Source organism: Bufo bufo, chromosome 1, assembly GCF_905171765.1.
Source record: "Bufo bufo chromosome 1, aBufBuf1.1, whole genome shotgun sequence".
Classification (NCBI taxonomy): domain Eukaryota; kingdom Metazoa; phylum Chordata; class Amphibia; order Anura; family Bufonidae; genus Bufo; species Bufo bufo.
In genome coordinates, this window is record NC_053389.1 from 610,743,580 (window position 1) to 610,755,973 (window position 12,394).

The window sequence follows — 12,394 nt, forward strand, 5'->3', positions numbered from 1 at the left end:
ACCGTTGGTGCCCAGCTCCTCCCCTCATGCTTTCAGCGCCGCCTGAATGTAATCAAATACGCCTCCGGCTCTCTCTGTGCCCCCTCCTCCTTTTCAAAGATCCCGCGCGTGCGCACAGGGCTGTGCCTGATGCGCCCGTGCGGACATTTACAATCAGCCTCATTGAGCGAAGTGCGCATGCGCGCACTTCGCTCAACCTCCTCATCAGACGAGCACTGCAGCCTGCTGCAGTGCTCGTCTGATGAGGAGGTTGAGCGAAGTGCGCGCATGCGCACTTCGCTCAATGAGGCTGATTGTAAATGTCCGCACGGGCGCATCAGGCACAGCCCTGTGCGCACGCGCGGGATCTTTGAAAAGGAGGAGGGGGCACAGAGAGAGCCGGAGGCGTATTTGATTACATTCAGGCGGCGCTGAAAGCATGAGGGGAGGAGCTGGGCACCAACGGTGGCGGCGGCGGGCGGCAGATTGAGACAAAAAGAAACGCCCTGGGCACCTTATCAAGAAGATTGACAGGTTAGATAAAAGCTCTTTTTATCAAGAGGAGACGGCGAATTTAACTTCTAACAACACATTTATAATCACAGGGGCGCCATGCAGATAACAATACTTTGAAAAGGGGGGGTTAGAAAGTGGTGACAGAGTCCCTTTAAGTATTTCAGAAATACTGTAACAAGGGCAAACATTACCAAATGTATAAAGGCTTGAAAAGGATAGAAATACAGATGTATTCCTGTGCCATGTCACCATTGCAGCCATCTAAACATAGCCCGGCAGGGAGGACCACAGCAGTGGCGTTGGCGCAGTGGGGAACTGAACTGGCGAGTGGAGGATCTATTGTTACATTAGTTTATTTCCAGCCTTTGATCCCTTTTTTCTTTATTATCTTGGACAACCTCCTTATTGTTCTGCTATAATAAACACATTACTGCAAACATCGCTGCTTAATTACAAGTGCCTTTAATTCCCAACAGGCTTTGTGTACATTATTTCAGGGTACATAGCTGATCCAGTGACCAAATCAAATTGTAAAACATACTAGAAAAAAAAAAAAAGTAATTTTACCCCTTTTATGCTTTGCTCTGCATTGCAGGCACCTGCAAATGAGTGGTTACATGAAAAGGGGCACAATCTTTAAAAGCACACGTAGTATTGCCGGAGGGGCTGTGCCCGGTGTCACAGTCTCTTAGGCCCCCGCCGCTGTGTATATCTTTTATATATACTTTATTTATATAACTGGGTATGTCCACCTTGGGAAGTAATACTGTTTGTCTTCAGAGTGAAAATCCACACGACCCCTCCATGTTCTAGTGGTTTTAGAATCCAGTGGGAGACAAGGAGGGAGGCTTCCAGCTCCAGTAAAGGTGTGTCCCTTTCTCCTGCAGGACTGACTGATTCCATGTTTGAATCCAGGAGGAATCACTAGCTGTCTTCCTCTCTCAGGGCGGACGGTAGAAACTTATACTGTTGTTGACGGATTTGGGCCAGCTTCTTACGTGCTTCTTCCAGCTCCCTCTCCTTTTTTAGCATTTCCTCTTGAGCTGCAATGATCTACGAGGAAAATGGCCAGACATTATTATTCCCAATCTTAGGTTAGCGTGAATGGAGCAATGACAGATATGCCGGTTCGATTTTCAAATGTATTACTAGTAAACGCCATTGACTTTAGAGAGGTTGTCCAGTATACAAATCCCATTTCCATACACCCTACTGAGCCAATAGGATCCTCATCTCTAGGCCACAGTGGAACTAAAGAACATCTTTTGCTCTGGAGGACCATCCTGTCCTTCAATTCGATTTCAATGGACCCTAAGTAATGCTTTATTTCCCCTGTAGTGGTGCTGCAGGGAAATTGAACAGCTCTCAACGGATTACAGCTGATTTCTGGGAATACCAGCAGCTTGATTTCCAGCGATCAGTTTATTATCAAGGGACCCTTCTAACGAGTTATCCATAGTGGAGAACCCTATTCATGAGCTCCATCAGGATACCATTATTTTTATGGCAAGAATAGCACTGCAGACTAACTCTTAAGAGTCCAATTAACACAACTGTATTTTCGGTCTGCATCTGATCCACATTTTTATTTTTTTGGGATCGGATCCAGACCCATTCATTTCAATGGGTCCACAAAAGATGCAGACAGCACACCGTGCTAGCCGTATGTCCGTTCAACACCGCAAAAGGAAAACAAAAAAACAGAACATGTCCTATTCTTGTCCGTTTTATTAAAAAGAATAGGCATTTCTAACAAATGGCAGGGCATGCTGATGTGCAAAATGAGTAACGCACACAGCAATTATCCGCGTTTTGCAGATTAGCAATTTGCGGACTGCAAAATAGATACAATTTTGTGAACGCCTCCTAAGGCTCACTGAACCCCAAATTGAACAGAGCCTAAATAATTGGGACTGTGCCCAGATTTCCAATAATAAATACATTCTGCATAGAACTTAAAGGGTTTGTCCAGCCTAGGCTAGCTGACAACCCCTATAGACTGAACCTGTGCCCTATAAAACAAAAAAACACAGGTCTCAGCAGTCACTTCTGTGACCTATCGTTTAAGTAGATGTGACTTCTGTGGTCATGGAACCAAGCTACTTCCTGGTCCTGTGGTGTCCAGGAGCAGCCAGGCGAGTGTGCCATTTCTTTAGTGGGCATAAGTTAGGGCCGTAGTGGTGGTTGTCTGCTAGGCTGGACAACCCTTTTGATTACGACCTCTCTCTATACATATATCGCTCGGTGTCTCTGGATTGCCTGGTATGGTATAATTCACATAATTTGGGTAAAATTAAAGCTTAGGCTTGGAACATAAGTGAAAGCTGTAAGGTAAGGCGAAAACTCAGAGACATTATGCCAATTTTGTATTTGTAGAGAAAATTGATCTGAACAGAAACCCATGCACAATCTTATCTTATTACGTGTAATTTCCATTATTTCAGGTTGCTGTGATATTTCATTACTGGCCAGATGCATGAAGCAGCGATTCCAGATGGCAATCATGTTGGCAAGCTATAGTATATTCCAATGTATGCAAGGACATTCTTACATGGTATATCCATAACGGGGGAGTAAGTCCACTGCAAACAGAGAATTGTCTCTTTTTTTACTAACCTGTGCAATTCCACCTACAAACTTTGTCTTCACGACGACATCATCCTCCTCTGCTTTGCTGAAGGCAGCTTTCTGGGCTGCTCTGACCAGGTTATCAGATGCCCGCTTCACAGCATTGCCGGCAGCCTGTAGAGAAGAAGGTCAGGTGTGGACAGATAGAATATGAAGATGGAAGACAGAGAAACCATGAAGGCCGCAGGTAGGAGGTGAAGAGCAGGTTAGAAGAAAAAAATAAATAAATAAAGTAATACTTAGCTCATTTAACAGAACCAAAAATTAAAAGGTGAAATGAATGGGTTTCCCCAATTCCATTGTGAGCTTTGCCGTATTTATGTATTTGCTATTGCATTGATAACCTAATCAGATTCATATTACTAGATCTACTGTTAATAGCAGGATCCATGTTCTGTGTGACAGTCAAGCCTAATCCAATGTAGATTTAAGCAAACTACCTGGAGTCTTCTCATGGCTTCCGAGTCTTGGTCAGCTTTCACCTTGCAGGCGACCAGAAGTTGGGCAGTGGATGCTGCTACTTGCTTGGCAGAGGAGATGAGTTTCTCCTCACTGGCGTGGCCCTGTACTGAGGCGTTAGCCGATTCACACAAGCTGCTCGTTGCCGCGGCCACCATCCTGGCCTAGAAGAAGTCAACAGTGGCCAAATGACCAGAAAAAGGAAATTGTCGCCTGCAGTGTAAGACGGCTGCAGTCTCTATAAGAACCTATGCAATGTTAGTGGAGCTACATTCGCTACAGATACAGGACATTATTTGTTTACTATGTTATTTAAGTCTAGTATCACAAAGCTTACAATCTAAATTGGAATTGATTGTCTGGCAAGGACAGCAGGATCAGCTGCCTTTGCGTTAGCATTTTGTAATGCATGGTGACTTTCTTGGTTAGCTATGATGCTTGATGGCTTGTTAAGAAGTAACTAGAGTTCATGGATGGGAAGTGTAGACAATTGCATTTAATTGGTGGCCAGTTCAGTTAAAGTGTACCACTGAATATAGCCAGCCTTCCATAAATCAATAATAAAATGAAGATAATAAACTTAGTAATAGATCTTATTACAGAAAAATGAGCTCCTGCACTGATTACTCATTCTAAATTCCCTGGTAAAATTTGTACACAGGAGTCCAAAAAATGAGAGACCAGGTTATGGTTGCTGCCTATAGTAACCTATGGAGAGAGGAGGAGGGAACAGTTGCTATGATGTCACACAGAGTAGATGGGAGGGATCCTGCTCCCCCATATCTCTGTAGCATAAACTCAGGAGCAGCAGCATGGAGGGCATTACACGTAAGCGTAATAGGTCTGCCATTGCTACCTTCTTAATAGACTTTGTGCAGAAACTGTATCCTGCTCTCTCAGTAAAGCTGAAAATTCATCTCTGGAGGCAGATTTTTATTTGCAAGTTCAGAGTAAGGGTCCATTCACACGTCCGCAAAATGGGTCTGCATCCTTTCCGCAATTTTCAATGGGGCCACAAAAGATGCGGACAAGAAAAGGCATTTCTATTATAGGGCCGGACATGTGTGGTCTGCAAAATGCGGAACGCACATAGCCGGTGTCCGTTTTTTGCGGATCCCAAAACAGTTGCGAACATGTGAATGGACCCTTAGTCATATTTCTGGGGGCAGATTTTATTTGTAAATTCAGAGTAAGTTCAGAATTCACACTTCAGTTATTTCCATCAGTTATTGTGAAGCCGGCTCAGAGATACAGTATAATGGAAAGATATTCACCTGTTCTGGTTTTTGCTCCCAATAACTGACGGAAATAACTGACCAAATAACTGAAGGGTGAACTCAGTACAAGTTATCAGTGCAGGATGACAGGGAGGAGGAAAGAGACTTATGTGTGGAAAAAGTGGCATTTGTCTCCACTGAGATATACTGTAAAGTTTCTTATCTTCAATTGTATTATTTATTTGTGCAAAGTTATTTATAATCAGGGGTACACTGGGTTTCCGATTAGTAGGGAAATGCACTTGAGATGATGCTGGTAGATGATGAGTATAAATATTAGCTTATGTGGTGGTTTTATTAGTTTAAGACTTTATAAGTTTTATTTTTGGAAACAAGTATACGTAACATAAAGGCAACTCAAAGGAAAAGCAATGTATAGGGGCACATGGCCAAGTTCTATATAATGTGGCATCAATCAATAGGGAAGTATACATGGGTGAAAAAATATAATACTTACAGCAGAAATTAATCCCTGAGACCACTGACCATCATCTGCTGCATTAGCAGCAATTGCGCCAACCTGCAACGCAAAGAAGGCAATGAAGTAAGGTTACTGACTCATCAGAATGCATCACAAGATGACACAGGTCATCTGAAGGCTACCACATAGACTGCACTTTCTCTGCAAATCAAATACTAAGAGCAAACCATAAAAAATAATTATACCGCTGAAGAAATAAAAATGAATTGCAGGAAATGTGTTCCATTATGTGTATGAGGAAATGCCCATCCAGTTGATATTAGGATGGTGCTTCACTCGGAAGAACTTGTAGATAAGGTGGCCATCATTAGTTTGGTGCGACTAGATCTTTGACATTTGTATCGCATACTGCTCTATATTCTGCCACTGCAATAATCTCTGCTACCTTCTAATAGGAATCCACCAGTCTTTCATCTAAAGGTAGTATTTCAGATCGGTGCCAACTGTAAACAGCTTTTCACAGTTGCAGCCAGCCAGGGATTTCCCTGGTATTCGGGTTAGACTGGTCATGTAACCATTCACTGGACACCATCCAAGAGTAGATAAAGCTGTGGGTTACCAAATACTAAGGAGGGATTAACCCACTTCAGATTCATGAGTTCTAATGACAAGGTCAGAGGAGAAGCCATTTCTGCACCTTATCAAATCTCATATTGTCATTTTGCTCCTGCCAAGCTCCAGTGATGATTTTAAATTGGCAGCAGGATGTGACATGTACATCAGCAAACACCATTTGGCTTGGACAAGGAGAAGACACATAATATGTAGTAGTCCCTCTTGATGGCTCCTTCCATTCCTAATGCACCATCATTGTACTAAATAAAGCTTAGGACCAGCATATGCCCCCCTCATGGTAATAACACAGCCATAATTGCATGTAAGGTATATTTCTTGGATGAAGTTGCAAAGATCTAAAAGGATATGGCTTTCAAATTCATATTCCAACTTCCATTATGCCAGCCAAACACTGAAGTACAAGAAGTGCCCGTCTACTTACAGCACTTAAAGTTGGCTTACCTGTGGACGATGCAAGCGATTTCTCTCGAGTAAAACAGCATATTGTTAGACAGGACCTGTCACCTCTCCAGACTTGTATCCCCCAAGTAACAACAATTCTGGAGCATTCCTAGATTATTCCTGCTACGAGTTTATGAATGACTTGCCAGCAGGCTACAATAAAGGTCCTCCACTGGTGGGTGTCACATGTTGGGGATGCAAAGCCTGAGACAAATTATCAGTGCTGCAAGTCAGCAAATATGAAAGGGGAAAATAGAGATGGAAGACTTTAAGGGCTCATTTGTGTCTAGTTAAAGAGCATCTGTCAGCAGTTTTGTTCCTATGAAACTGGCTGACCTGTTACATGTGCACTTGGCAGCTGAAGGCATCTGTGTTGGTCCCATGTTCATATGTGCCCATATTGCTGAGAAAAATTATATTTTAATATATGCAAATGAGCCTCTAGGAGCAACGGGGGTGTTGCTGTTACACCTAGCGGCTCTCAGCAATACGTGCAGATATGGGACCAATATATACGCCTTCAGCTGCCAGGCGCACATGCAAGAGGTCAGCCAGTTTCATAGGTACAAATCTGCTGACAGATGCAATTTTAAATAAACCACTGATCTTACCCTGTCCCCTCATCCCTTCCTCCCCCTCTTTTTTTTTTTCTTCCCGGGAAAAGAAAAGAAAGACTAGGGTCAGAGGGTTTACATATGATCATCAACATCTCATCTTGATCAAATGATTTGGGACTTGATTATATGTAATATGTTGTGAAGTAACAACTTTCGTACATGTATGTATTACTTTTATCATGTCAACCGTGAATAAAAAATTTTGAATATAAAAATAAACCGTTGAGTTGTGGATTTCCATCATACCCATCACTGCAACTGTAGGACAAACATATTCATTTTATCTGTGTCTTACTGCAGTACATCCGTGTTAACCGTTCATCGTAGGGTGGACTTACCTTGCCTTGTGCCACCAACTCCCTCTGTGCTGCTGAGGCCGACTTCACCAGTGCACTTGTGGCGGCTGCTATGGACTTTGCCGCTTCTAGGATCTGCTCCTCAAAGTCGAGGGTCTCATCTGCCTGCTGAAATACAGAAGAGGGAGCATTAAAAGGAGGATAAAAAAAGATCTGTCGATACGACAAGAAAGGTGACCATCCTGCAGTAGCTCTCTAGAACCCAGCACAGCCCTGGAGCACACGCAGGACACTGTAGCAATATGTTTGATATATAGCTGAATGAATTAACAACCTAATATATCAAACATATCAGACAGAGGCTGCAGGAGAGGGTTCTTGGACCGATTCCACTGACAGAAGGGGACATGAATGGGATGTGGCTCTCCGTCAGAAAAATCCTCTAATTCTGGGTTAGTTTTACAACAGAGGCTATTGTGGTTAATCCATACATTGGTTAGTAAAACTGAGCCCTGTGTGCACAAGCTGCTGCAGAGGGCTCAGGCATTCACTGTAGGACAAGTGTGACATTACAATTACACCCTGGGCCTGGCATATGAAAAGAAACCGCACAAAGGTACAGATGAGATGGCACAGACACCTGGATTGCATAGGCTGATGAACTACACAAGGGGCACTTACCTTTGGCTTGGCTCGTGGTTTGAGCTGTTCCAGTTTTTTAGCTGCTGCCTCAATAGAAGCTGCAGCCCCGAGGAGCTCGCTCTCAGCAATCACTGTAGGATCTTCAGGATCAACCCATTCTGTACCTGTAATCACAATAAGATGGAGGAGGTGATAGGGAACACTAGTCCATACCATGCAACACAGGATAAGGGTCAGACAGGAAATATGTAATATTATGTAATGCGGAGCCATAAGGGTAGCGGGTGGCTTAGTCTGGTTACTAAAAAAGTAGATTAAACCTCTTAAAGGGATTTTTTTTAAAGCAATTATTAGTAACCTATCCTCAGGATCTGGCAGTATCTGGTCAGTAGAGATACAATTCCCGGTTTAAAGTGTTTACTGCACACAAATGAGTGCGGTGGCCTCTTCATAGTATAACAAGCACAACATCGTACATTGTAAAGTGACTGTGCTTGGACTTGCAGCTAAATGCCATTCACTTGAGTTACAGAAAGACCATGTTACCAATGGATGTGACATCACAGGCTGAGGAAGTGGCCACCGCTCACCCGAGCATCGACTCCCCTTACAGCATTTGATTAATGGGGGTCCCAGTCCTCTGCTGATCTGATAGGATGCTGAATATAGGTCATGAGTACTCCCAGATAACCCTTTTACATGGTTGAGTCTAATTTGACACTGCTTAGAGATTTGTTATTTCATACTGCTTAGAAATTTAGATAATATTCTAAGGAAAGGACCAGTTCAAGAACAGTAGTTTGTTAACTCCCAAAAAACACATTTAATAACCAGAGAGTTTTTAGAGACTTTGCATGCATTGAAGTGTATCTGCCCCAGCTTTGTTTCTTGGGCAATCAAAATAATTGCGTTTTTTTGTTACACATATGGCTGTTTTTTATTATCTGTTTTATAGTTCTAGCTATAATTAGGAGTAATGCTTTAAAGGCTATGTACACCTTTGGGGGCAATTTTTTTTTATTACTGCATTTGAGCTAAAAATATATATTTTCAATTGGTCTATATTAACAATATGGAGTCCTTTTTTCTGTACAGAGCTGAGATGCTCTACTAGCTGCTTGTGGAATTTTTGTCCTTTGCGTCATCTGAGGAGCAGACGGACTTCTTATCTCTGCGTTCTTTCTTTATAAACACTCATTATAGATCATAAGATGATAAGAATGTGGCTTAAATAAGTGTATATATAGATGACCTGGCACAAAGTGAAAGTACTAGTCACACAGTTAGAAAAACAGTTAAACCTTTATGACTGAACATCTCAATATTTTTAATAAAGGCCAATTGAAAATATGATTTTTAGCCAAAAATAAGTTAAATGCAATCCTAAAAAAATTGACTCCAAAAGGTGTACAAATCCTTTAAACAAAATGTTGAAAACAATTTTCTTACATTTATATTTATTTTGGAAATATTTTAGGTTTACACCTAAATAAAGTATTAAAATCCGTTCCGCGTTTTGGTTGTTCTGATTTGTAGCATGTATAATCTCGGATTACATGGCTGCTATGAAGACTTTGCATATTTTTCTTTTTTTTAGCACATGTCCCCTTTGAGGTTAGAAAAGACCCCGGAAGGGACACTTTTTTTTTTACTTTGCAGTTTTCCACTGTAACTGAGGCATCCATAGGAGTAAGATTCAGTAGGGACAGCAGCATGTCACTGTGTCTATTTGATGCACATCACTCAGTGAGCTCTGGGTATGCTGGAATAACAGAAGCAATTACAACTAGCCTGTCTTCTTTGCAGGATCCCTGGCTGTAAGAGATTGCAGGAGCTTTAAATCTGCACCATACATTTACAATGATGCGAGTATAAAGCCCAGGACCACGCATCATACATGTAGGAGGGTCTACTCTTTAAAGGGATATTCCCCTTTCAGATAATAGGGGCATATCGCTAGAGTATGCCCCCATTGTATGATAGGTGAATGGGACCTGCACCTATCACATAAACTGAGCCAGCACCCACCCTCAATTCATTTCTATGGGGCCGCCGAAAATAGCCAAGCACTGGCTCGGCTATTTCTGTTGACCCCATAAAAATGAATGGGAGCACACCGCACATGGGCTTCCACCGCTTTCATTCACTCGGCTATTTTCAGCAGCCCCATAGAAATGAATGCCCCCATTATCTGAGATGGAAATAGCCTTTTAAGCAATCATAGTGGAAATCCAACAAGATAAAAAGTTAATAGAATCTGGTTGGATTGGCTGACAATCTTACATATCAGACGCTGGACTTTAAAGGGGCTGGCCGGTTTCCTATAATGATTGACCTATCCTCAGGATAGGTCCTCAATATCAGATGGGGGGGGGGGAGAAATTGACTCCCGACACCCCCACCAATCAGATGTTGTAGCATTTTATTTACTGTTTACTTAATCCCCCTCGACATCACAGTAGCGAGCAGTGTAATTACAGCTCCTCCGTCCCATTCACGTTAATGGGAAGGAGATGTTACACTCCATCTGCTCCTTTCCACTGAAGTAAGATGAGGAGGACAGAGGAGCTGTAATTACACTGCCCGCCACCGTGGTGTCCACAGCGAGCAGGTAAACAGTGAAGAGAATGCAGCGCTCGTAGAAGTGCGGTGTCCTCTTCAAACAGCTGATCGGCGGGAGTGACAGGAGCAAGACCCCCGCCAATCTGATATTGAGGACAGGTCATCAATATAGGAAACTGAACAACCATGTTAAGTGTTGTCTGGCAGCTGAACATTTACCTCTTCCAATTTAAATTAACATGCATACTATTCTTAGCCAAATGTGCAAATACCTGAATTCTTCATGAAAGTAATACTCTGAAGCATTTTTCTTAAAACTATGCACTGTGCCATTCCTCTGGTACTTCTGGAAAAGGGGACCCCTTTTCAACTAAGGGGAATGATAACAATTAGTTGTCAATTTAATTCTACGTATCGAAGAGGAATAACAGAGGAATCGCACAACACAGAGCTCTACGAAAGGATAATCCAAAAGTGTTATTGTATGGGGATGCAAGTATATACTAAAACAGACATGTCAGGAGAGTTCTGAGAGGTCCTTTTTCAAAAATTAAAACAAAGGTCTCCTATGTCACAGAACTTTTGCTTCTTGCATTAAAGGGGTTTTCTAGGAATGATTTAAAATGGCCGCCAGCAACCTGTCCTAGAATGAAAGCAGGACTGGTTGTCTCCACTTGCAGAGCTGTCTAGGGGGTGAGGCCTCACTACACATTACACTGCTCTACAATAATGGTAATGATGAGATCTTGCCTACAATATGCCATCATGACTGAGCAGCCAGACAGGAACCTTCACCAATGTGTAGTATATGCAAATGGAGGCAACCAATCCTGCTCATATTCTAGGACAGGTTGCTTGTGGACATTTTAAATCATTCCAGGAGGACCCCATTAATTTATGCAGAGGGGTCCTACCTTTCATAGTTTCCGTCGTTTGGATTAGTTCAGTCACAGCTGACGCTATACGTTTTGAGAAGGCTGACAGCTGATGCTTCCCTTCTGGAATAGGTTTCTGCAGAATCTAAACGCGGAAAAGCACTGGCTGAATGATGGACTGTATTCACCTTCATTGTAGACCCACTTCATATAAAGTACTCACAGATAGGACATGTTCCAGCATCTCCAGGTATCCTAGTGTACATTCCGTGCCATACCTCAGTGCTCGCTCCCTTGTTTCTTCACTTATGTCTGGATGATAAACGGCTTGCTGCAAACATAAAGTTCACTTGTAACTCAGTCACTGAATCTGCACTTACTTACGCGCCTCTCCGTGTACATAACTGACCTTGCAGGAATTCAGCATTTCAGAGACCGCTTTACGGCTTAAGTTAGCAGTAGCAATGACATCTTCCTGTCTGCAAGAATTTCCAGCCGCTACTGCTTTGGCTGTTGCCGCAGTAATTCCTTTGGTCATGCGGATCGATTCTTCCGGTGTTGTGGTTTTTTCAGGTACATCTTTTGACTGGAACACCTGGAAAATATCATTTGCATCAATGTCTTACAAGAAAAAGCAGTAGACCCTGCCTCTAGTACATCCTACAGGTCATCCACCATTCATAGGCACACATACTTAAAAATAAATCGCCCAACCAGCTGCTGTATGGACACAAAGAATGTAGGAAAAATGCTTGGTCTTCAGTATGAAAGGGTTAATTGTTGCCTTTTTTTTCTCCTACCACTTCTAAGCTTTAGCTTCAAGGCCACATGCCAGATGTATTTGGTAATGCTACCTGATGCACAACACACCTGTTAAGCAATATTCTGGAATATTCTGTGCCCCCCCCTAGCAGGGGCACTGAGGGTATCATCACAGAGGGTAAGCTCTAATTAAGATGTCTTTTGAACATGGTACTTTATCTCTTTCATATCCACCATCTTGGGGAGGTTACCGAGATTTGAGCAGAGCTAAGTGACTTTCCTT

At 42.6% G+C, this 12,394-nt stretch overlaps 1 protein-coding gene across 1 annotated transcript in view; it reads right to left on the bottom strand.

Moving 5' to 3' along the window:
- Nucleotides 1–786: 786 nt before the first annotated feature.
- Nucleotides 787–12,394, bottom strand: part of TLN2 (talin 2) — a 124,049-nt gene continuing 112,441 nt past the window's right edge. The window contains 9 exon segments of the mRNA XM_040413675.1: nt 787–1,548; nt 3,112–3,237; nt 3,564–3,746; nt 5,317–5,379; nt 7,313–7,438; nt 7,952–8,076; nt 11,389–11,494; nt 11,573–11,680; nt 11,759–11,944. Of these exon segments, the coding sequence (XP_040269609.1) occupies nt 1,420–1,548; nt 3,112–3,237; nt 3,564–3,746; nt 5,317–5,379; nt 7,313–7,438; nt 7,952–8,076; nt 11,389–11,494; nt 11,573–11,680; nt 11,759–11,944 (1,152 nt within the window). The 3' untranslated portion in view covers nt 787–1,419.